The following is a 27,139-nucleotide window of genomic DNA, read 5'->3' as shown; positions in this document are numbered from 1 at the left end:
CCCAAAAAGTAAGGGGCTCCCAATTTCTTCGGAAGGGGGAGTCATGAATATATCGGTGACCGGAGTCAATGTTTTATGACCCCCTTATCTCAGGATTAATTATTTTTGACCCCCTATTTCGTGTTGAAATTTTTTATGACCCTTCTGTGCACAAATTCTCGATTTAGTAATGATTTAGTAATGTTACAAAGCTGATATAATGGGTCGATGTCTGATGTCCACTCATGTCCCACAAAAATACCGTGCAAACGTTAATATCCAATCCCTTATTTTGCATCAAAACCGTTGCGGACTAAGCCTACATCACACATCGGGGGTTCAAAGCCAGGTGGAGCACATACTTCTATCACTTTGAGAGTTGCTCTTATTTCTTTTTTTCTTCCGCATCAACATCAACACACCGCAGCAGCAGCACTGCGTAATATCTTTGAGATGTTTACGGAACGAAGATCCTCCAAAAGCATACAGATACGGATTAACACTACTATTGATGAATAGAAGTACATTAGCCGCTGTGTGAACTTCTATGTACAATGGTGTCTGCGCAGTGACATTGGGATCAAACGCCATCCACAAGTGGACTACATGAATTGGTAATGACAGAATGATATAGAATATCACCACGATGAGAACCCATATGATCGTTTTGTTACGTTGCGCTAGACGTTTCGCATCTTCTTTCTTGGTAGTAACTGACGTCGAGTTCTTTGTCATGCTTAGAGCGATACACGTATAAGATGGAATAATGATAATCAGAGGTATGATGTAGAGGGTAATAGTAGCGTAGGCAAAGAACAAACCATGTCCCCAGGGTAGGCCGAATTCGTTACAACCCGTTTCAAGCGATATTGTAGGTACGAATGCTGCCGGAATCTGTATAACAAACGAAGCTGCAAAAATGGTAAAAGACAAGTTATAAGTATAAATACCGAGCAGTTTAATGTTTGCGACTTTGACTGAAGTTTATTTTAATTTGATTTAAACTGTAAGCTACTGTGGTTGTTACAGGTTTAACCAAAATAAAGAATTATTTGCGGTTACTACTCATTGAGGAGCACACTCATAGAAAGGCGAACAAGTCATTTCTATGAGTGCACATCTTTTATTTCTGCTCAATTAAGTACTAAAAAAGCCGTGAGAGAGTTCAAATCCCTCATATTCACAAATGACAGGAGAAAAAGAAAGCGCCGTGATTTATAGTGCGCTACGCACAGGTACAACGCCTAGACGTTGATACACACGCCTTCGCACACTTTACATGTTGTCGCTGACCACTACGGCCCCACATCATTCCATAAACCATTAAACAACAAATGCATAAGCGGCCATTTTGGATTTATGCAAATTAGGCACTGTTCCACCACTTGGATTGTCCGTTATTTGATACGTTATTCAGTGAGCTTTTGGGAGATTGACGCATGTGAAATGGATTCTGTTGCAATCAGTGGGGTGATTTCGTAATCTGACTGGGCTACATATCGTTATGAACACGGCAGAGTCCCGAATACGCAAAATTGCTGTTCTGAGTAAACGGCGTTTGAAAATTTTGGTACCATTTCATTGGTCCTTTTAAAAATTGAGAACATTCTTGAGCACTCATTTGAAATGTATATTATAGAAGTGAATATGCACAAATTAATTGCAATAATTAGATGTTTTGAAACAATCGATATCATCCCTCCAAACGGGTATTTACAGCTATTCGGCTTTATGCTGAATCCAAAATGTCTCTACCGCTGCCAAATAGTTGTATACGAGGTCGAATACGCATTCAACTACGTGAAAACCATAGCACACATTCTTAATTTGGGACTTTCATGTAGAAATTGATGGTTGTATAAAAGCTGTAGACTACACATTTTATATATAAGTTGTAAACTGGTCATCCCTGTATTTTAGCAAAACCCCCGGATTTTAAACCAGAAATAACAATATTGGCTTTAATATATTTTGCATACAATTTTGGGGATTTTACGAGGGCGCACTCACATTATTAAGCCATAGCGATATCATGTGGGAATGTTTGTACTTATATTGTTATCACTGGATAGAAGACAGCTATAGCTATCCATTGGTATCAAATATAATAGTATAGGACCTTTAATATAGAAAATTCGGGGTTTTCAGCTATACAATACTACAGATCAACCTGATTTGTACAGCTAAGTATACGATTCGTCTTTTGGTCGAATTCATTAATTACACTCAGGCGCGATTCGTCCAAATCAAAATTTCGATATCTACGTCAGAAAGTAACATTTAACATTAATTTTTGGTGGTAATAAAAGATCACCTGAAACATAATCACAAGCATACAATAACTCAATTTACTCAAAATTCTCGATTCGTCACTCTGCCGAATTCATAACGAATTATGACGAGGTCAAAATAGAACATTGAAGAAAATTCGGTCGACCACCCCTACAAAACCTATGAGATGTTTTAAAAGTCTTTAAACTTAAATATATTCATTGATATTTGGAATTCGTGATCAACACCTGAAATTGGTGATGTTCGGAATATACTGAAATAAAAATGAAGACTAATTGTCATGGTTGTAGCAAGGAGGACTACACACATGACACAGACATTTCCATGGTTTTTCCATTGTCTACTACGATTTGGATATTAACAAATATGGTGATTCAAACAACGGCTTATCATGCTTATGTCTTGTTATCAATTATGGCCTGTGTGTTAAAATAGACCAGGGCTGGTGGTAATATATGGAGGAATATACCAGGGTTTAATGACCATACCCCAGGACCCTACCAACACAACCTTTTTAGCTTTCTTTTATGGTCCTATAACACATTCAAGATATTCTAGGCCATATGTCAACGCAGTGGTAATAATTTCAAAGTTGCTCAAATCTGGTTAAAAGGCACACCAAATTATTCCTCTCATTTCAAGGATTCAGAAACTGTATAGTTTGAATTGTCGGCGACGTACCGACCGTTCTTGAGGGGCCAAAACTGACAAATTTGACCTATGTGTTAACCTTTGACCTTGAATATGGCCGGAGTGACGGGAAATATTTTTTGTTAACATCTTGAATGTGTTATAGGACCATAAAAGGAAGCTAAAAAGTTCGGGTTTGGTAGAGTCCTGGGGGGATTCACATTAAACCCCGGGATATACTGGACTAGATGTAGTTTGTAAGAATTTTACACATACCTATCCATATTAAAATGACGATCAAGTGAATCTGCTTCGATGATCTTGTATTCAAAGATTGTATCGGTTTAACGATGAGACGGTACCGATCCCATGATAGAAATGCCAAAGTCAGACTACTCACTTGTAGTACCACCTATAAACAAACAAACTGGATCAACATTGACTGAACATAACACAATTCATTTGGTCTTTGTTGAAAATAAGAGTCAAAAACTGAAGTCTGCTCTCAGATGGCTTTAAGTTTTACCGGGATAAATGCGCGCGAAGGGAGGAAATGACAGCGAATTCATGGAAGATGTGGACTGATTTGTCTTCATAGGTATGACGTAAGAGCAATCAGTGGATGGAATTTAGAGATGGTTGAACCCAGGACCTCTGTACTGCTAGACAGATAATCTTGTCTAGTTTGAGGTTGCAAGGACACGTGACTGGATTATATTGAATTGACCGCGGATAGGGTATAGCTTACTGAAATAAGATATGTACTTTAATTAGTATTTGGTTTTTGACAATGTGGTATTGATTATAAATAACAGTGGCATATATTTCTTTTTGCGCGCGACAGGCAATAACACACGGCAGCCTTTCGTGTTTATCATCTGTATACTACATTTGTCATGTAATATATATTTTCAATATTGATACTTACATATTGCAGATATATCGGTACATTGCAGCCAAGTTTAGCCGATATACTCCAACCAATGGTATCCGTTGCAGTTGGGACAGCATCTAACAGCAACAACGCCAGATCGGTGAGAGCCAAATTGGCGAAAGAAAAATTGATCAACGTATGCATATCAGAGAAAACCAATACTGTCAGAATCACCATTGTATTGCCTAATAGCCCGAATATGGCCACAATGGATATAACAATTGTGAGTATCATTTTCGCCTCTTCGGAGAATTCATTGCTTTCAAGAACAGATGTAGTTGTAAGATAATCGAATTCTGGTTGTGAGAAAAGCATTGATTGGTCCGTTGTCAAATGTCCACTGGACGTCGGAATGTCGAGCAGTGATGCCATTTTAGAATATTCGCATGATATGTTGGAATGTAGATACTTTCTAACCGGCACCAGTGAGACAGTCACATGAAGTGAACAATACGGTTTGTAGCCATGGGAGCGTGGCACATTCATTCACTTCAATCATTTATAATGCATATTGCCCTAATTTTTCATTTTATTTCGAGCGATGGATAATGAAAAAGTAATGGGTATGAAAAGAGCGAAATGAAAAAAAAATGTTGTATGACATTTGCGGTCAGAATTGAAATTAAATTAGCGATATGAATAATCCGCTTTGGGTAATGTCGTACACAAATCAGGGACCGTGTATGAACATGTATGGTATGTAATGAAGGGACTGAAATGGCTTTAATTTATGGCTATTGGTATCGGATTATCGTTTACAACCCACGATTACTTGCGCGTTGCGCCAAGGGCGCAATGTTTGATTTCCTTTTAATACAAAATAAGTTTGTGGTACAAATGCGCGCGAGCGCGAGAAACAATTTTGCCATGTTGAAGCCAAAGTGGTGAAATATGGTGCAAACGTCGATCAAATTCTCGCAAAGACAATTGCGTAGCGACAGGGGGGGCAAAGGGTACGTGCCCTGGGCGCCGAATTGACCAATTCAGCATCGATTTTGCGCCCCATCCAAGCGATAAAAGTCAAAAATTTTGCGCGCTTCACGCGCAGTTCAGCACAAATACTCATTTGAAAGATCAATTTAAGATCGCACTACATGTTATAACCAAAATTACTTAGTGGTATTTGTACAAATTTTCTCGAGCTCCGCGTGTAATTGTTTTAAGAATGGGAGGGCGCCATTGTGTATGGCTCACGTGTGTACACGTATAAAAAACATTCCCTTGAATATCTATATCGACAGTATATGCAAGAAAGCAGGTACAATTGCCTGTCCTTTACATATCTTTTCACAAAACCACGACGTTCTCTCCACCTGGCTCTTGTTCGTCCAAATCTGGAATATGGAATCTGGAATATATCACTTACCATCCTTCAAAGCAGAGTCTCACCGGCCGGATTGAATCCACCAAGTACTTTGTTTTCTCCATAATTCTGCAAAAAAGGAACTCTCTCGCTGAGCTTTTCTCTCTAAAGTAGAAACGTCCTCTTCAATCGTTATGATTTTATTACACTGTGTCGGGCTTAACAAGGTTAACAAGATTAACAAGGTTGGTCACCCAACCCTTACAATCAGGTCTTTGCAATCAATACAACTGCGCCCTTGATCCTCCGGTTTGTCGACTTTCTCTATTCAAGTTCAGAAATCTTTCTACCCATATGCGCCTATCCTCTGGAACTACCTTCCCGACAATGTTGTCAAATACCCGTCGCTTGCCCAACCTAACCGCCTTCAAAATATACTGTCAGTGACCATGTGTTTTACCATCTCCTCCTCCATCTCATTTCTATTGCATCTTTTGGACTTTTTCATCTTTTTGTAAGATGTCCTTAATATAAATATTATTGTTTTACATTTTGTAAACAAATTATTAGGTCATATAGACTACTTGGATCACAAAAAGGCTATAACGGCTGACAATAGCTGTCTTGGCCACTTACGGGGTTACCGCCTTTAACCGTAGCAGTTACCCACTTTGTGCACTAGACAGCTAACCCCTCGTCATTCGGAGGTCTAAAGCTCAAAGTCGCAAATAGATTGTTATCAAAATATAAACATAAAGTAGGTCTGTAGTTAACAAAACAATTCTAGTTTAACCTATATACATCGTAATACATACTAGTTCATTCGTTTACCGAAGACTGCGATGAGCGACAAATTTTCTTTGAAATTAACTGGATAATAATATATACTCCTTGGCGCAAGCTATAACAATCGTGGCCTCAATTGCGTCAATATGATAATATTTTTATCATATTAAAATATTAATTTTAATGCAAAATGCATAAAATTGGATGATCAATCGCCTGTCGCTCGGCGTTTATGTTCAGTGAGTATAAATACAGCTATAAAAGCCTACGTGCGAGCCATAAGAGTATGACTGGCGTTTGTAAGTATATATTTATGAATTATTTAAGGTTTAAATCCTTTAGTAGTGTTGCTCTATTTAATATCTTTCAGGTTTAAATGTTTTAACATAATGAATATGATAAACATGGCATATGACATTCCACAATATATCTCTTAAACTTACTTCGACAAGTTAAAATATTGGTACCTTCATGATCATGTAAGACTCGTGTAAAACCAAAATATTTTTGTGCATGAACATTTTGTATTTGGAGTGGTATTCTTAAGGCATGGGGTATGGGCGAACTTGAAGTACGGGTATCTGGAGAGGGGAAGCAACGAGTTACCCCAAATCACAGCGGCAGGTAGTGACTGGGCCGCCGAGTGCGAATATGTATTTATTTTGGAAGGTTCGTGTTTGTTTTAAATTTTGGGGCGTTTTTCCAAAATTTGATATTTTAGGGATATTTCAAAAAAGCAACATGCCAAAGACAACTCTTTGGGCACATACTTTGTTATTGCTATTGCACTTCTTTTCCACATACCTACGTTACCATTCGCTTTAGTGATTTACGAATATTATATATTTTGTGACTGCAATTTGTCGTTATGCAATTTAAGCTTTTTAATATCATGAAATTAAGAAAAATATCTGCTCACGCTTCTTTTATATTTTTTACCTGATCGTCGGCTTTTGTATAGGCAACAGAATGCAGATTGGCTCACGATAGATGTCGTATTCCTCTATGTAGGTCACTTGATGATAAAATTACTTTGAATTCCTTGTAACAACACACAAATGTCCGTCTGGAAACCGGGTTTCGGACTAAATTATGGAAGAGCTCTAGTCTTCGGCGCCGTATCAAATCTTATAAAAAGGCCACGACTGGCGAGTATGTATTTATGTTTCCCGCACGAAAGCTTGTGTCTACTTCTATACTCTACTTCTTTGGAAACCTTTGACCATTCTTTGTAAAATGCCCTGCTATGACCTTGACATGTACACTTGTTTGGGTACTGTTAAAGCATCGACTAAAGGGATATAGTATAGTTTAACCAGAGAAGATGTAAAAGAAGGAGATAGATCCAGCTATCCTCAAACAAAATATGTGTGTTGCCGCTCATTCAAAAGCAATCACGCTATTTAGGTTTAACAATAAAATACAACAAAGGGTTCGAACCCATGACGGGTGTGATACACAAGTTGCTGCTTACTGGTTTTAGGGAAAGGTCAGTGTCTGTATACCATCAATACCATGCATACCATGCATGCAGATCCTAACATCCAGTTTAGTTCAAATAAAATATGACCGAAGTTCCATGGCAAATAATAATTTTGCACGCTTGGTTACGCTTTCAACCTCTACGATTTATGATACAGACTATTTTCAATTATCAAAATATCTTTATTAGGTTTGCAGGAAATGACAGGAAAATACATTAAAACAATAAAATATAGATGATCAAAAATCATCCCGTTTCTAACAAAATCCTAAAACACTCTCCTAAATAATTAATAAATATTCCAAAATGGGCGGATTTTTTTGAAATCTTTACAAAACTACATTTCTTTCTTATAGTATCCACGTGCGGTATCCCTGCAGAGCAACATCAGGTACTTAACACACACGTGTCATACTTTCAAGGAATTATCTATAGAAACATTGGATATGGTTTCAATTCTGGAGTGAAAATTAATCAACCGTAGTCGGCAAGGCACATCACATCAAAGGCTACTTTCAAGTAGATGTGTAACTACTTGAGAATAAAGGACTATGAATAGGTGCGACAGGATAACCTACGGGATTATCTCAAGGATATAATTCCGTTCTTCCTCCTTCTTTTTCAACTTTCCTGGTTTAACTATTGAGTGAACATAGTGAAAGACCCATTATTGATTAGGCGCGGATATTAAAAGCACAGGTCCTAATCCCGTGTATATTCATTTTATAGTACTTAAAAAATTATAAATAATAGAAAAATAGAATTTTGTACCTAAAATACTACACCACATTTCGCCATACTGCATTTTAGAAACGCTTGTTGTTAGAATAAGAAAAATTTTAATGCTAATTTATTGCTCATTCTAGGGAAGCGTGGTTACCTTTTTAAAATAACCGAGTGAGAGGGTTTTCAAGAAAATATTTTCCTGTCAAAACTGAATCATCATCTGTATAAAAGAAACTATGAATATTAACTGCACATCATATATAACGATTCGTGATACCCAATTGTGGCACATTTGATGTCGTTTAAGATGCAGAGAATTTTATTTCAATTTTATATGCGCCAAAATATTTTTTCAATTGAGCAAGAATAAGGATAGAAAAAACGTTGAAAATTCTATGTGAATATTACTAATAGACCCCACCAAAGATTACTGTTTTATAGTAATCTCCTCTTTTATTTCCTGAAAAAATATTTGGGGTCTAATGTCGATTATTTACATACTTGATCAAAACATCGAACGTGTATACAAGAAAAATGGTAGGTTCCTCTATAGTATTTTACTGACCATGGAAATGTACTGAGACACGAGCACGTGTCAAAATCGATATAATGTATTGTCCATATAGACGCCCATTTATCATGTTTATTGTTGGATTTTTGTATATAGAACACGCAGTTAACAACAATTGAGCGCTATTAATACACATTAATGTTTTTAGGCAAATAAAATTCCAAAATATGGTACGTTTTCTGCCTTTGCTTGTCACGTGGTAGGCCTATGTTGAAGTTGCGATTTATACATCTTCAAATATGGATTCCAACAAGACAAGTGGCCGAGTGGTCTAAGGCGGTGGGTTCATAGTGTGTCCAAAGCGGTGCGCCATGAGTTCGAACCCCGCCTCCGCCAAATTTAATTTTACTTTTTTTTTTAAATTTCATATTGGGGAAATGTGACTGGGAGAATTTATGTATGGCGTTGAGTGGTGTGCTAAAATTACTTCCTGCGTTCTGCATTATGTATTTACTTCTCTTTTAGGCCTATGCCTATTTATTTATTTGTTTATTACTGACTAGTTTGGTAGATTAGTAATTAATCAATAATATTCTATGATTCATCGGTCTATTATTGATTGTTGATAACTTGAAAACTTGATTGATTGATCGATTGATTGCCAATTCACACATATTCCTAGTTTATAGGCCCTTTTAATTTTGACTTGCATTGTACATTAGATAAATAGGGCTATAAGTTTTGATTTCTTCTATTCAGCAATATCAAGGATTACTATCAAACTTCTCGTAGCTAATAGTTACTTGGCTCAGTGATATGCACTGAGTTTTACAAATGGGAGGTACCGGGTTCGATTCCCAGCTCTGCCTGGTTTTTTTTTCAAGGCTTTAAAAAAAAGCTGTTTCTGAAATGCAAACTTATTTGGCGCGCGATCTGAGCTGGTCCTTTTCTGATGGCTGTGACTCTTTACAGGCACACCCCTCTGGAATCCAAACCGGGTTCACGCTCATTACACCTCCCTTAATGGAACGTGGATGCAATATTATAGTCGAAAGCAGTGGCTAATGGGCCTTTTGTTATTCAATCAGTCCATTAATTTCAGTGTCTTTATTTTTAGAACAATTTGCGTATTGTTCAACATCATGCCACGTAAGTTAAGGAAAAGACCGGCACATGAAGTGTCAAAGGCGAAACCGAAACAGTCGAAAGTAGTCGTTGATACTGTCAAGGCAGCATCTACAGCAACTCAAGAAAAGACAGAACTGAAAGCAGCTCCAGAGGTCTACACTACAATACCCCCTCAATCCAAGAAAAAGAAGAAACCAGGTCAGCTGACTGCTAAGCAGCTAAGACAATATTTTGATGAGGTTGGTTAGTCAATACTCTTTCATTTTACAAGCTTAAAAGGCTACTTTTGTCAAAATATGTCCCCAAATTTGATGCAGCGCAGGTAGCCACATGCAAAATATTTTTTTGCTGAAGAAAATTCACAGTGCATCTAAAAGGCAAATGTCTGATGATTCTTATTTTAGTCATTGTTTTATTCTGAGCCACAGGAAAACCTTTGTTTGAATTTTGTACCATATTCAAGCACTCCGTCCCTTTTCAAATTCACTTCATTTTGGAAGCTCACTATTAATGGATAACCCTCGGCAGTAAAAACGTAAATAATGGGTTCGGCTGCACCTCACCCATTATTTACGTTTTTACTGCCTCGGACACATTATTTGTATGTAAAGGATTTAATGCATTACCCTTTATTTCTTAAATAGAACACATAGGAAATAGAATCACATAAAGACATAAATACACAGAAGTATGTCTCACGCAAGACACACCATTTTGAAGAAACGGCAAGACAGTATTGCCAAAACTTTATCAAGATATCATTTTTACAATGTAAAATAGTGTACTCTTTGCTTCCCTTTTGAAGGGCTTTTTGGTGATACCAAATTTCTTTGCGACAGAAGAACTCGATCCTGTCCGAGATGGCATCGCTGATGAAGTAGAAAGAATCGCACAAATGCTCTATGATGGCGGCAAAATAAAAGGTCAGTTAGTCTGTTGCTAAAATCACTGGTGTTGATGAGCTTTGATACAAAGGCTTAAAGGGGCATGGTCCGAGTTTTTCTATCTTACATTAAGGCATACCTTTTTTTAAAAATATGTTTCCAAGTTGTATTGCTCCAGCGGTTTTGATATGAGAAGTAAAAACGTGTATAACACTGCCCCATAAGTGTACAAATACTTCATTGTTATATGGGAAAAGGGCAAACTTTTTGTCACAAGGTACTGGCTACGGGCCTATCGAGGCTTGAGCCCCAAATCATAATTTATTATGTAGCCGTGTAGAAAACCCCAATGGGAATAATTGGACGTTGTTTGCGGAGCCTAAATTTGATTTTATTTTATTTCACAATATTTCCACGGTGAGAATTTTGGCCTGTCAATACCTGAATAAATAATGAGTACGATTACCATTCTGCAACACTTCCTGGTATCTGCTGACAGCAACACTTTGGCTGAAAACAGTCCCTTCTTATAATCTGTGAACAATGTCTCAAAATCACGTCCGATGTGAGTATATATCGGCAATATCAGGCAATGAATAGAGCTATTCACGGGGGAATATCTATTGTAAGCTATTACGGTACGAGCGAGTATGTCGAGCAGGTGCATATTATATAAAGCGCGGTATATTCAAATATGATATTGTCTGGATCATTGCGTATCGATCGTGACAGAATAACTGGGTCCCCGTCGGTTCCACCCCACCTGAAATGTGAAATGATCCAGCCTTGGCGGGAACTTTACTACATTCTTCAACACTTGAGAATGTTCCTATGATCTTATTGGTTCTTACCCACGGGTCAGCACGTGTGCATCGGGACTAATCGATTTTAAGCCCTACGTAATTCCTTGTAAAATGTAGGATTTGATTTGATTTAAATTTTTAACACAAGGCCGAAGTGTTCGCCTCGTTGTTTTACTTAAAATTATGATGTCGCCGGTGTTATATGAGACGATAGATGCACTCCAGCAGCTAAAAACAATACCTTAATTCTCTAATTCCATCACCCGTGTTACACGTAGACAAAAGAATGATGAAAGTTTACAACACAACACAATATAACATCGATTTTTAAGCGGCGTTGATCCACCCAATAGGGCAGTTACAACAACAGTTTGGTACAGAGGGGACCCTGTAATGGCCGAATGAATTCTGACAACCTTTTGGCTCGTTTGATTCGTCTACACAAGTAAAAGAAGGTCGCTCCCCGGTTTTGACATAAATTACAATGACAACGTGAATGACCCAGTGTTTTTATTTTATTATTAGAAAATTAATCGTCGTTTATTACGAGTCATACCAGTTTAAAGGAGTATTTCGTGATCCTAGCATCCTATTTTTATGACAATTTTCAGTAGATATCCACGAAAAAAGCTTATTCCCAAAATTTCAGTTGATTCCGATTTTGCGTTTGCGAGTTATGCATGATTATGTGTATTACACTGCTCCATAGAAAATGTGTTGTAATTTCGTTCTGGTATACCAGAACGAAATTCAAATTTCACGATATCTTTGCTAAACGAATTAATCTGCAAGAAATTTTTTGTACATGTATGTAGCGAGAGGTTTCCAGTGATATAAAAATCTCAATTTTGTTTTGAGAAAGGTGGGGGGATGAGGCTATGGATCACGAAATGCCCTTTTAATTCATCAAAACTAATTTGTACTAAAAGAAAACAAACAGAAAAGTAAAATCCTGTCTTACTATGACTGCATTTCTACCAAAATCTGGTTTTTACTACACTAGAAACGTGTTAATATGTATCGTCAGAATTAACCACATGCAGTCATCGTAGCACAGTAGGCATCGTCACCTGTCACTCTTTAGCATTTATAGTGCATTGGCAGTGGTTCAAAACCTGGAGTGATTTGTTTTAAAATTCTTTTTACTAATGGCGCTATGCCGTTTTTCAAACACGCCCTTATATGAAATTGATGGTCAAGTACCTTTAAGATCATTGGAAGATTTAAAAACCTCGCATAGCCTCTCATTTTCCACCTCATACCGTCCTTCCCTTTTCAGACAAACACGAAGATGCTGATCTATTCCATCGGCTGACGTTGTTGGAGAAAGACTTTCCTGGCACTTCCGTCTTGCTCCACAAGAGCGAAAATTTACCACAGGTATTATATCGTAATTAACTGCGTATAAGCTACTTTGCCAATCGCCAGTAAAATGAACAGAGGTTTTTGATGAAATGTAAGCCTGTGACAATTCTCGAGATTCACAATGCGCTTGCCCGTCCAATTTTTCACAACTAGTAGTCCAGTCAAAGTGGGTTTTGACTCACCACTAATTGCAACAAAAATTCTTTCACTGCTATGAATGTTAGAGATGTCCCCTGAACAGCATACAAAAAGTATACTAAAATATACTTGGTGGAAATGTAGTTTTTGGCGGGAAAAGGTCATACAGGGGTCAAATTTCAAAATCGCTCCAATCATTTTAAAAACTATACCACATTATTCCTCTAGTCATAAGGATTCAGAAAAAATATAGTTTGCCATATCTGTGATGTACGGTTCTTGAGTTATAACCGAAAAGGTCAAAGGTCAAATATTGGGTTCAACAGAGGTCAAAAAACTAAAACTTGTCTGATTTTAACCAAAATGGTCTCAAATTGTTCGGCTTGCAAACATAATTCATTTAAAGAATATTTGCACTGTTTAGGTTGTTTAATTACATGCGTAACATCAAAAACTAGATCGGGGTCAATAGAGTTCAATGGTCTATGACCTCTTTTACCCTGCTACCTAGGTAACGAAAAATCCAAGATATGGCAAACTATTCTTATTTTGGAGTGTTTTTAAAGGACGAACACATTGAGACCATTTTTAAGGAGATCGGGGCATTTTTTCAAAGTTGACCCACGTGGAGCCCAAAATTTGACCTTTGACCTTTTTGCTTATAACTTGAAAATGGTATATTACAGATATGACAAACTATACTTTTTCTGAATCCTTACGACCAGAGGAATGCTGTGGTATAGTTTTTAAAAAGATTAAAGCAATTTTGAAATTTGACCCCTGCATGACCTTTTCCCGCCAAAAAATACCTTTCCACCAAGTATATTTTAGTATATTTTTGGTATGATGTTCAGGGGACATCTCTAAAATGTATAAAAGTGAATAAAATTCTGGTGCAATTAGTGGTGGGTGATACCACTAATTTGTTTAGATTGACTGGACTATAGGAGGGTCAACATCGCCGTTCTAGCCACCACGGCCCTGATTTGGTAAAACGATCTAACTTGAAATTGGGACATTTTGAGATAAATCCATATCATGGGTGATGTGAGGGCGCTCTTTCCATTGGTGACATCCTAAAATCACCACAATGCCACCAAATAATGAGATTTTTATATTTTAAGACATTAGATCTGTTTAATAATTTATTTTATTCAAAAAGAAAAACGTCAAGTGTACAAACTTTAAAGCTCTTTTTCTCGAAAGAGCGATTTTAATTTCAAGTTAGATCATTTTACCAAATCAGGGCCGAGTCCATTGGATTATCGCCCGAGTGTGATAGAAAAAGGATCTGCTATAATAAATTACTGTTTTAGTGTGCATTCGCGTGTAACATTATTATAATGACATTTAAACACACAATGATGTATCGAGGGTCCAGAACCAGAAAACCGTACCTTGGCTCCTTGCTTTGGCCTTCAAAAAGCACTATTTCTTCCACAAGGTCTTTTGTTTTCTATTGAATTTTGTCATGATTAATAACGGAGTGTATCTTTTCTAGTGCCCTGGTGACTTTACGCTCATTTTGTGGGAGCAGGTGATTGTGAGTTAAGGCTTTCCCAGCTCTCAACCCTCGATATGTTCCTGTGTTTATATTCGTATTACGCGGGCTTTGAATGTGGACTTTTTCCCATGATGCACTGCCTATTTTTACCTCTCCGCAGCAACCGTTGGAGGCGCATCGTATTGTAAATCGACCGAATTGGTGCCCATATGATACGATTCGCCGTAGAAGGGACGTAGGATTAACTACCATAGCGACCGGTTTAAACTATTTTTTGAATGTATTGCATGCTCTGCACTATACAATAGGCTGCACTCATCAACTGTGTATGAGTGCAAGCATAGATTGAATACAACACCACCCGTTTCAAGCACACTAACGGTAATAGGTGTTACCGTGTTAATGAACATAGTCTCACCATAATGTAAAATTTTTATAGAATTACGGGGTGCACCGCTCAGTCCGACACGCAGCTAGTCCAACTACACAAATTCCCTATACATAGTGGTGCGACTGCATGCGCTAGTCCGAAAATGAAAACCAATGCAACAGTCCGACACGCCAGTAGTCCGAATCTAAAAACACTTTTTCAGTCCGACACGCCGCTAGTCCGAATCCGAAAAACACTGCGCTAGTCCGAATCTGAAAACACTGCGCCAGTCCGAATATCGGACTAGTGCAGTGTTTCCTAAATTCAGATTCGGACTAGCGCAGTGTTTGTCAAATGCGGACTAGCGCAATGTTTTTCAGTTTTGGACTAGCGCATTGTTTTTTCAGATTCGGACTAGCGCAGTGTCGGACTGAAGGAGTTTTTTTCCAGATTCGGACTACCACAGTGGTTTTCATTTTCGGACTAGCGCAGTGGTTTTCATTTTCGGACTAGCGACGTGTCGGACTGGCAGAGTGTATTTTAGATTCGGACTAGCGGCGTCTTGGACTAGTGGAGTGCATTTCAGATCGAACTAGTGGCGTGTCGGACTAGCGGCGTGTCGGACTAACGCCCTGTACCCAGAATTACTATCCAGGACTTTATTCATATTCTTTGATAATATGGTACAATGCAGAGGAAAGGCTTAACGTCTAGTGCAGGCGTCTAGTGCAGAGCCATTTAAAGATAGTGTAAACCCCGGGGTGTAAACCGGTCGCTATGGTAATTAATCCTGAATACATCACTACTTCTACGCCGAATTTCGAGGGCTTAAAGCCCGAAACAACTATGTTCACAATTACATGTTACTTATTTCGGCAACAAATGGATGGTTAATTCTGCCCTCTAAAATATAATGTAAGTGACTTTGGGGTATGTACATGGTCACTTGCGTCTAACTAACCATGCTAACTGTTTACATGGTTTAAGTGACCATGCATATACCCCAAAGTCACTTGCATTTATTATGGGGCAAAATTAACCACCAATTTGTTGCCGAAATGAGTAACATATAACATGTAATTGTGGACATAGCTGGTTCTGGCTCTAAGCCCTCGATTTATTCTTTGAACATATATTTAAAAACTAACATATTATCAAAGCTATCAATAGTTTGTAACATGTTTCTATGGCCGTCTTATTTTAGGCTTTCAAAGATCTATGGTCGCATGAACGAGTTCTTAATGTCATGGAACAACTTCTTGGTCCAGAAGTGGGGGGACATCCTGGATGGAATCTCAGATGCAAGGTACAATTTAATTGTCTAGTCTGGTGTATATTGTAAAACAGTTCAGAGACCTACCGTGCAAATGTCGATTTCACCTCTCTTTATACTCCCTCAACTAACAACCTATTCATACTTTTGTTATTGTAAATGTTATATTAGCTGTTCTGATTTTATCATATTTATTCCAGACACCATATAACGAAATGGCAGACGTCCCATGGCATCAAGGTATTCTACAATATTTGTTTCTTAATTCAAATAATATGCTTCCTTGATACTATATAAACTGTAATTGTTACAATTATCCGTCACGTTTATCCTGAAACGAGCACATTATCCAACCCGGGTATCTAACGCAACGATTGTCTTTCAACTTATCGTTTCTTTGCGCCAGATAACGCATATTTTGACGAGGGCTGTTTACACACGTTCCTGCCTACTGTTTGGATCCCTGTCGTGGACGTGAATGAAAAAAACGGATGCTTACAGGTAATCAGAACAACGACTCTTAAGCCTATATTGAGTTTCGACAGTGATAAATTAATCAGTTAAGCCTCTATTGAGTTTCGATAGTGGTCAACTAACCCTAACGCCCCAATGGCTTTTTGACGACTGGAAGGGGAAGAAGGAAGGAGTAAAGAGAGAAAACAAAGTAGTTGTTTGCTCTTGTGGGATTCGAACCCGAGATCCCTCACATGCCAAGCACTAGGTTGGCGACAACTATTGCCACAGGTCTTCCGCTGGCCTGGTCTGGCCTATATATCACTTAGAGGGTGATTGTGTCATCACATCACATAAACCAAAATGGCTGAAAATACACCCGAGTCTAAACTAAATGGCTGAAAATGCATCCCGAATCTGCTGCACATCCCTGTGCCCTCATTTCCTTTAAGAACCCCCGGTCCAAACATACGATCAGATTTAGAGTGTTGTATCCAAAACCTGCACTAAATTAATCATACATTATACAGATGCTTCGAGGTGGGCATCGCAAGGGAGTAACAGGAACACACACGTGTTGTGCTGGTGGGACGTGGTACGTTCAAATGTCGGATGAAGAGATGGAGAAGGCATTTGATGCGGACTTATCCAAAGACGTCGTGACTTGTGATTTCAAATATGGCGGACTGGTACTTTTCAGCAACTGTATTCCACATCGAAGGTAGGCTATAGGTTTATAATTAACATAATTATCGTAAATGAGGATAAACTATTGGAGGTCGAGTCCCTGTACAACCGCGTTGCTCACGCCGGCAACATAGGTCCGCGACACGATTGTCGATAAATCATTCAGATGTGCCGCGGCTGATATCGTCAATAAGTTACGGTGGTTTTGAAGGCCTATCGCACAGTGTCGACTTCCTATACGATAAATATAAATTTAATACTCCGTTGGTAAGCGACGGGCGACTGGTATTTCACCGAACGCAAGAAAAGGAGTTCTATCTGATTGGCTAGCAATCGATCGCTTAGGTCGCTTAGTAGTCAACTACAAACTCAAAACTGAGCAATGTGTTCAATTCGATTGAAATCGATATTCTATTATTACCGTAGATAAAGAGAGTGATAGTGTGTCAATAATGTACATTGTATTGCAGCTGGATTTTACATGCATTCTTTTATATAAATTTTTTCTCAAAGAGTTGAAAATGATCACAATTTTTACTCAGGATTTCAAATTTTTACCCGCAAATTGCAGTTAAACATATCCACAGCAAAATACCGGTCCTCACTAATTAGTGTATTTAATTTCCAGTTAGTGTATTTAAGATAAAACCTGACAACAAATAAAATTTTCTTGCAATAGAAATATCATATGGGATACTGATATGGTAGGCCGCAACCGCCACAACGTGGAGCTGCTACGCGTAGCTGACTTTTTGCTCCGTGGAGCCAAATTGACCAATCATGATCATGTTAGAGTTTTTCATTACTCTGAGGTAAAACTGACTAATTAAGTACGACTTACTCATTACGTGAAGCGAATTTATTCATTAAGAATTTGCCAGACGAGCGTCACGTAGTTGCAAGATATCCTCGGTCACGAAAGTTATGATTCAAAAAGTAGTTTATGAAAAGTACGAACTGACTTATTATTAAGATGGACATGCACTCATAAGAAACTCATACAGTATTGTACATAACTATATAGCTAGGCAGAGTGGTGGTAAACTATGCACACAGTTCTGCGATCTGCAGTGTATCGCCGGGAGCTAATTTGTATAACTTGCGCGGTGTCCCTGCGGAATTCGACCTTCAGCAAACTGCAAACCAGTTCGGATTTACTTTATATACTAGTAGTAGGCCATACATACTGTAGTTACTGTCCGTTTTCCTATACACAATACTCAGTGCGCTCACCATTGACGCGTGACCTCTACAAATAGTGTATGTTAGAAGTATAGGCCATTGCCTAGTTGACGTCACTGTGTAAAAAATAACCGGCCAATATTTAAAGTATTCTCTGAAATTCTAGAAAATATAGTTTTGTAACATGTCCTAAATTTTTAGCTAATTTAGGTGTTTGGAAATATTGGTACTTTAGTGTTTTAGGAAGGATATGTAAACGACAGATAACACCAAAAAATATGAAGAAATTATTTCTAAACCGTGTTAAGTCATTAAGCTTCTCATTTTCAAGAACGCTGGTTAACAATAAAAACAAAAATAAAAATAAAAGACAAACAAACAAACACGACACACACATGACACATGCATGCAAGGTAACATTGACTATACACTAATCAAACAATGGTATTGATCCTGTACAACTGGTCGTGGTTCATTTACAATCGATTCATTTAAAATCCCCATAGTAAACATTAATTTTGGCAAGAGTTTTCTCTCTCTGACGAGGATGCATCCACTGGCTCCGCGTAATGAAAAGATCTAACATGATTGGTCAATTTAGCTCCGCGAAGCGAAAAGTAAGCTACGCGTAGCAGCTCCACGTTGTGGCGGTTACGGCCAGCCATATATTGATCATGCGAAAATCGTAAAACATAGAATAGAAACAGTGTGACAGGCTCTCAAAATCTCAAATTGTATGCTTAGCCTGAGTCGCACGGCCTATCTCGAACAAAATCATTATGCGTAGTTGTTGAAAAACGTGAGGATTCATCGTACTATCACGGCAATTTTTAACACGAAGATATAGGGATGATGACGGTGTGTATCGGGCAAGTCGACAAGAATGAGTAGTTAACGCACAGTATCGACACCCAGTATTATAAATATTAACTTAATACTCCGTTGGTGAGCGACGGGCGATTGGTATTTCACCGATCGCAAGAAAAGGAGTCATATCTGATGGCTAGAAATCGATCGCTAGATCGCTCAATGGTGGAGTACAAACTCAAAATGGAGAGATGTATTCAATTCGATTGAAATCGATATTCTATTATTGATGCAGATAAAGAAAGTGGTATAGTGTGTGGATAATGTACATTGTATTATAGATACAGCAACTGGATCTTACACGGGTTCCTTTATATAATTCATTTCTCAAACAGTTGAATATATCACAATATTTTGACTTTTGATTTCAAAATCGTTACTTATAAAATGCAGTAAAATATATCCACAGCAAACAGCAGTCCCCGCTAATTAGTGTATTGCATTTCGAGTTAGTGTATTGGAAACAAAACCTGGGTTTTACCTGACAACAAATCGAATTTTCTTGTAATAGCAACACCATATGTGGTACTGATCATGCACAAATTGTAGAATAGAAACTCTGCGGCAGGCTCTGTGGTATCTCATATCGTGTAAATGGTATGCTTAGCCTGAGTCGCTCGGCTTATCTCGAACAAAATCGCCATGCGTAGCTTTTGAAAAACGAGAGGATTCGCCGTACTATCACGGCAATTTTTGACACGAAGAGGGATGATGACGCTGTATAACGGTAAACGAGGCGTTTTCGAATAGAAGACGACAAAATGAGAAAAATTCTTATCTTTTTGATGTTTTTAAAGGTCGTGGTATATAAAGCGTCATTAATTTTATTCTTGACTGACTTAAAAGTAGTCTTATAATGCGTCATTAATTTTGTCGTCACCTCGTCACGCACTTTAAAACGCATATATTAATTTATTTCATGTGTGCATTTGCAGCTTGGAAAACCATTCTGATATCATCCGATGGAGTTTAGATCTTCGATACCAGCGACCTGACAGACCCTCTGGATTATGGGGAGTCAAAGAATGCGTAGTCTTGCGGACCAAGAAGGAGAAAAATTTCAAGATCAACTGGGAAGATTTTGAAAAAGTTGACCGGACGAAAGCCCAAGAACAGGTGGCCCACTCATCACAGGTGAGAAGCTTGTAATAGTAGTTTCAAGTGGTAAAAGCGGCTGTAAATTACTAATCATGACCGTTAACTGTAAATCTTGCTAAATTGTGACAGATCACTACAAATCTTCTTAACTTTTAATAAATAACAAGAAATTGCGGTATTTTTTGATAATTCTGATCTATCTGCTCAAATCACATTAGATTGCACTTAATTCTGCCAAGAAAAAGCAAATTTGTGCTGAATTCTGCAAAATGGTGCTAAATGAGCAGAAATGCTACAAAATATGTGCGATTTGTCATTGTTTCCCCCTTATGAGCGACCAGCAATATGTGATGTCATGATTGACAGTGGCATAAAAACCACTGTCACTAGGCTATGCCTTCAATGTGCAATATTTAAATATGTTTACAGACAAGGTCCAGGAAAAGTTGTCTTCGAAGCTAGGAGCGATTTTCCTTTATTGTTGTTTTTATATATTTTATTTTATTTATACATGTATAGGCGAATACCATTTCACGCATTCCTACACCTCACTGGCAGCCATAACTGGGTCCCCGTCTAGTACGACGAGTAGGACCTGTTTTTTCTTAGTTACCAACTATACTCTGACTCTGATCGCTCAAGAAAGATTAACCACAAAAATGCACTAACCGCCCTTCCCGATTCGGGCGGCGCGGTCACTGGACTTTCGCGATTCGTATTTCTTGCGCCATAAGAGATAGTGATCATAATCTGAATGAGTCTAGTCTGGTTACTTAGAAAAAACCCGGTCCTACTCGTCGGACTATCCCTGTCGGCTACAATGCACCCAAAATGTGAAATGACTCGGCCTTGGTGGGAATTTTAAACTGCATTCCATCACCCGTTTTACACCTGCGGCGAAAACACACGTAGACAAAAGAATGATGAAAGTTTACAACACAATAGAATTCCCTCCGGTAAAACACACAGCTTCTACGTGGTTTATTGCCTTTTAAGTGCGGTACAAAGAAAATAAAGTCATACTTGCGAACAAAAGGACTATGTATGAATAGATGCGACGGGATTACCTGCGGAATTATTTCACCAGTTTGGTGCAGCGCGGACCCAGTAATGGCCGACCAAATCCTGACCATGACTTGGCTCGTGGGATTCGTCTATAGGACCAGGGAGACCCAGGGCCGGATTTACCATAGGGCCAGATGGGCCCGGGTCCAAAATTGCCATGTGCAATGTGCATCTTCCATTTTAGCCGAAAAAACACCAGTTTTTGGCCAAAATAGTGTACAAAAATTGCAAACGTTTTCACGCTTCGCGCGCACTGGCCTATTGTATAGCAAATTTCAGCTTCAATTTGGGTTAAAATAGTAAAATTGATTTTTTTCGCGCGCTTCGCGAAGCGCACACTGGTCTATTATAGCAAAATTCAGCTTTAATTTGGGCTAAAATAGTCTATTTTTTTTCGCGCGCAAATGTCCTCGTGAAATAAAAAAAAAAAAAAACTTGGCCGCTTGAGTTCACATGCCTTACACACAAAACTGTTCTCGTCACTTCGTGCAAACGCTCATTTAAATTATGTGAATTTTCTATATAGGATTTCGCATTTTAAATATTTACTTTGTTTTCGAATAATATGAATGGCCGATTGATTAGTGTTATTATTTGTTTATACTTTTCTTTATGTTTTAGGTTGAGGCTGTTGATGATTTTGACACTACTTTGACAGGTCCATGGATGCATCGATGGGATGTAGTAAACCACAATAAACATACGGCTAACATCAAACCAAGTGATGCAACCACTTTCACCCATAAGGCATAATCGTACCCTATTGTTTTAGATCATTAGATGGATAGTAAAAGGTTCATACAAGAAGCTTGGACCAGACGCCGCCTATCCACCACATTCCCACTCTAGATTGGACCAGGAGCCTATCCACCACATTCCCACTCTAGATTCAATATTTTTGAAATAAAGTAAGAAATCAAATGGCAAAGAAACAAATCAAGAACCGTGGTCAATCATAGATAATAAAATTCTACTTGAAACTTAAAGAGTTAATATAATAATGGATTTTGTAAAAGTGACTAGTTTCTTCATGTCAGATTATGTTTGAAAATGTTTTCATACGATCTTATTAAATGAATATAATTACTTTCGTTGAACCTGATTTTTTGATATGTTTACAACAATTAATGTCCCAGTTTACAGCTAATTGGAATCAGCCAAATTCCCTGTGATTGTATGAAAACAGATCAATGTTGAACTACATGTTTATATTATCTGAATTCAGATATTTTAATATTTGGGAACATAAAAGTCCCCAAACAGCCAAATAGAGCTCCATGTTAAACGCCATAAACGGCTAAGATACTCAGTGACTTGACCTAATTATTTCAACATCAATAAGAACAAAATTAACGGAAAATGTACATTATGTGTAATTTTCTACCTTGGTTGAAGTGTTCACAAATAAAAATGTAGTGGAACTTTATAGCTTTAGTACAAAGAGTTCAAATCCTATTTCATGTATCGAAAGTTTCGAAAGTATATTTAAAGCATTGTCATATCTGCCCGATTGTGATTTTGGTAGAGTTAGTCCAAAATCTGATCAAGCTGCAAGATGGCTAAGAAGAGTAGGTAATTATTGACATATAATTAGTTTAGAAAGTTCCGACAACAGAAAAATGTTGATTCTTTGCCTCATTGCATTTTTAACTTACCGTCTGACAGGAATATTCTTCACACAAGTAATCCCACTAGAATTAAAGTATTCTTAAAATTAGTTAAAACTGTATACAAAATGCTTTGTTCGTAGCTAACCCAAGTTCGATTTTTGCATACGCACGGTCATTTTAATGACCGTGCGTATGCAAAAATCGAACTTGGGTTAGCTATTAAAATAGCCGTAATCTGTGGCCCTCACCTGCTCACTGTCTTCGCGAGCCCGAAAATAGTTCAAGCAGTAAGGAAATCTTAGAAGGCCTTGAACAAGGATGTGTTCCACTGAAATCGTTCGTAACTTGGTAAAATTCAATGTTTCGTTCAGATGATATGAACAAAAACGTAGTGAATTGGGCTTTTCCAGTTGAAAATCACACTACCCATGTGAAATATTTTGGAAATTAATATCTTCCACAGGGACAGGGGGAGTATGTTTTCCAAATTCAATTGGTTAGATTTTATAATTTTGAAACACACATTCCCCATGTATTATGGCTTTACCTATATCTCCCACAGCAAGTGTGTATTTCAAATGGAAGTTACCCATCTGTCTCTTCTATTCAAAACTTATATTCCCTCTGTGGAAGACTTTAGCTAAATCTTCCACAGGGAAGTGTGGATTTAAATGGAATAGCCCATTATAACCACATCTGAAATGTATGTACTATCCTATGGTGCATTATTATACATGTTATACATGTATAGGCTACGTTTTGCACTGCGTTTTGACATACATATAATTGCTCACATATACCGTATTCGTGCTGTCTATATACTCAGGAAACTACACTAGTGTACATTTGAATTTGTAATTATTACTTCATTTTGATATTAAAACAGTGCTATAAAGTCGTCTTAACAAGGAATGAGTTTGTATTGAAAGAAATAATTGTTATACAACTTGGATGAACTAGAATTACTTGTATGCAAATCCGAAAAATTGCAACAGATCTATTCATTTCTTTAAGATTTAGCGGTATTGCCAGATTTTACGTACAGTTGGGCTACATTAATAGCCCGCCTTATTATAGTTTTATTTATACTGGCAAAGTGGCAAAATACTTGCTTGTATGTGCTTGCTGTTTTATCTGGAGCGTATATAATAGAGACCTTGCGGAATGAAGTTACTTTAACTTTAACTTTAACGTCTAGAGGATTATAGAGGATTATGTATTCAAAACCACTCTGCCATTAAAGCCGCTTGAAGTTAAAGTTAACGCGAGAATCTATAGTGTGCCGTAAATTATGATGAAATACGTCATACTTTAGAACAATAGTTTGCCTATTTCCTCATAGACTACATAATTACCACTTATGTATTATCTAGTTAATAGACCAATTATTGGAAATCTAATTTGGTTTGGGTAAAAAACATGCTACATGTTGCTGAAAATTACTGATTGAATTAAATCAAAATAAATTTTGTTCCAAACGTCACACTTGATATATAATTTTGTGTGTGCTCATGACGTACACCAAATCAGCTTGCGGAACCAAGTTTTTGGCTTGACTTCAACGCCAAGGGGATTAAGTTCCCGTAAAATGGTCTGGTTTTACTTGAGCCAGCAGTGTACGATACTTCTGGAAGAGTAAAGCAGGTGCATAACATTTTTATATATAACATGTCATAGGTTGTGCCTGGTAAGAGAGAGAGAGAGAGAGAGAGGGTAGGGAGGAGGAGAGGGAGGGCATTGGAAGTGGACAGGGAGGTGCTTTGCTGGTAGCCAAGGGGGGGGGCTCCCCCGTGGGACATCTTCTCTTCCTTCTTGACCCTTCCCTTTTGGATGCTGGCCGCCGTGATATTTTACGCTTTTAGGCCTTTTTCTGCCATTTTAAGCCCATTTTTGTAAAAACGTTTCCCTTTGAGAATCGGCCCACGCCCTCCTAACAGAAAAACCCTGACAAAATCACTGGGGAGGGGGAAACAGGAGTGCGAGTGGGGAATTATAGGAGGGTCAAGTTTGAGAGAGCGAGTACAGATAGAGGGGAGAAGGAGGGGAAAATAATGAGAATGTAGGGAAGGGGAAACAGGAGGGGAAGGGGGAGAGAGATTCAGAAGGAGGGGAAAGAAATAAAGAATATGTATTAGGCTTTGCGAAGTAAATTGGAATATGGAATTGACAAAGCTGACGAGCCTTTATTAAATAATATTATATATATATAGGCCTATAACTATCGTAAGAATATTAATTGAAACGTATAGGGCCTAGCTAGTTTCAAAATAATATGATAAGGAGATTAACGCTGGGTCCCGACATAATCCATGTTGAGTGGTATCGCGAGTTCATTCATGTTTACTCAAACGAAGCTCTTAAGGTAGAGTCTTTTGTTCTTGAAGTGGGACTAATAACCATTTGACTAAACAAAAGAGAGACATTTGGATGTAGTTGGTAACAAGCTCTTACACATGCCCTTCTTTTGAACGCACATTGATACACATGTCCCGAGTTTAAGCAACACGACGCTGTTGGTACAGAAACCAATCTGACGTTCGCGTTGAAGTGAATTTGAGCAAGAAATCCAATCAATATTTTTGAAGTTGCCGTTAAAGTTCCAGTAACTTCATTCCGCAAACTCTCTATTATGTTAATGATACGATACGCCATAGCCTCGTAATGGTTTTATGAATACTGGCAAATTACTTGCCTCAATATGTTTATTTGCTTTGTTTAGCGTATATAATTTGGTAACGATACGAGACGCCCTCCATGGACGAAAAAGAAAAAAATATTAGTCTGTGACGCCCTCACTCAGGTTTGCTGGTTTAACGAGAATCCATTAATTGGTGTAATGAATAACTGGCTACCATTCGGAAGTAAATTGTGACATGATCAAGGGGAATGAGTCGGATGTCGCTAATATTGTTTTTGAGATACTGGCAAAAACAGTGTTCAAATTCTTTTGTTTTATATTGTTTTCAGCCATTGGCAAATTGCTCATAACTCGGTAATCAGATATCCGATTTTGATGGGGTTTGCATCAAAATGTAGCATTTGAAACCTGCCAGAAAATGATATAAAAAACGTCTAATTGAAAAGTGCCGACATGTGATTCATCCCCCTTGATAATGTCACAATTGATGTACCGTGCCAATTCGACTTTCTGATGGGGTGTAATGAGCTGTGAGTCTGTGTATATACTAGATTGAGGGATCCGATACTGATAAGGAAATATTCCTAGTAGGCCTATAATATATGGGTAAACGTGGAAGTTAACTTATAAAGAAGTTAATAACGTCATTTGTAATATGAAACACTTAAGGCTAAAAATAAAAATTACATCATGTGAAAATGTTATTCGGGTCAAATTTATTATGTCAGAACACGGAGATAAAATAGCATTGAAATAGAAATACGGTCGATGTATCAAGGACGTTATGAACATTAAGAAATAGATGTAAAGAGGATGTTACGTTTATGAGCATTAAGAAATAGATGTAAAGAGGATGTTACGTTTATGAGCATTAAGAAATAGATGTAAAGAGGATGTTACGTTTATGAGCATTAAGAAATAGATGTAAAGAGGATGTTACGTTTATGAGCATTAAGAAATAGATGTAAAGAGGATGTTACGTTTATGAGCATTAAGAAATAGATGTAAAGAGGATGTTACGTTTATGAACATTAAGAAATAGATGTAAAGAGGATGTTACATTTATGAGCATTAAGAAATAGATGTAAAGAGGATGTTACATTTATGAGCATTAAGAAATAGATGTAAAGAGGATGTTACGTTTATGATCATTAAGAAATAGATGTAAAGAGGATGTTACGTTTATGAGCATTAAGAAATAGATGTAAAGAGGATGTTACGTTTATGAACATTAAGAAATAGATGTAAAGAGGATGTTACGTTTATGAGCATTAAGAAATAGATGTAAAGAGGATGTTACGTTTATGAGCATTAAGAAATAGATGTAAAGAGGATGTTACGTTTATGAGCATTAAGAAATAGATATAAAGAGGATGTTACGTTTATGAGCATTAAGAAATAGATGTAAAGAGGATGTTACGTTTATGAAC

The 27,139-nt window shown here is 37.7% G+C and overlaps 2 protein-coding genes across 2 annotated transcripts; one reads left to right on the top strand and one right to left on the bottom strand.

The window, feature by feature from the left end:
* Positions 1-318: 318 nt before the first annotated feature.
* Positions 319-4,207, bottom strand: LOC140145097 (G-protein coupled receptor 54-like). The gene is made up of 3 exons (XM_072166878.1): positions 3,830-4,207; positions 3,178-3,313; positions 319-890 (listed from the first exon to the last, which is right to left on the bottom strand). The coding sequence occupies exons 1-3, from the start codon at positions 4,205-4,207 to the stop codon at positions 319-321; spliced, it is 1,086 nt and encodes a 361-aa protein (XP_072022979.1).
* A 5,579-nt stretch (positions 4,208-9,786) lies between these two features.
* On the top strand, positions 9,787-22,214 carry LOC140145096 (phytanoyl-CoA dioxygenase domain-containing protein 1 homolog). The gene is made up of 9 exons (XM_072166877.1): positions 9,787-10,011; positions 10,578-10,695; positions 12,739-12,839; positions 16,041-16,142; positions 16,310-16,349; positions 16,516-16,610; positions 17,093-17,283; positions 20,234-20,432; positions 22,083-22,214. Exons 1-9 carry the CDS (start codon positions 9,787-9,789, stop codon positions 22,212-22,214), a joined length of 1,203 nt encoding a protein of 400 aa, XP_072022978.1.
* The last annotated feature ends 4,925 nt before the right edge of the window (positions 22,215-27,139 follow it).

The sequence above is a fragment of the Amphiura filiformis genome, unplaced genomic scaffold, assembly GCF_039555335.1.
Source record: "Amphiura filiformis unplaced genomic scaffold, Afil_fr2py scaffold_134, whole genome shotgun sequence".
NCBI lineage: Eukaryota > Metazoa > Echinodermata > Ophiuroidea > Amphilepidida > Amphiuridae > Amphiura > Amphiura filiformis.
This window is presented reverse-complemented; position numbering and strand designations above follow the sequence as displayed.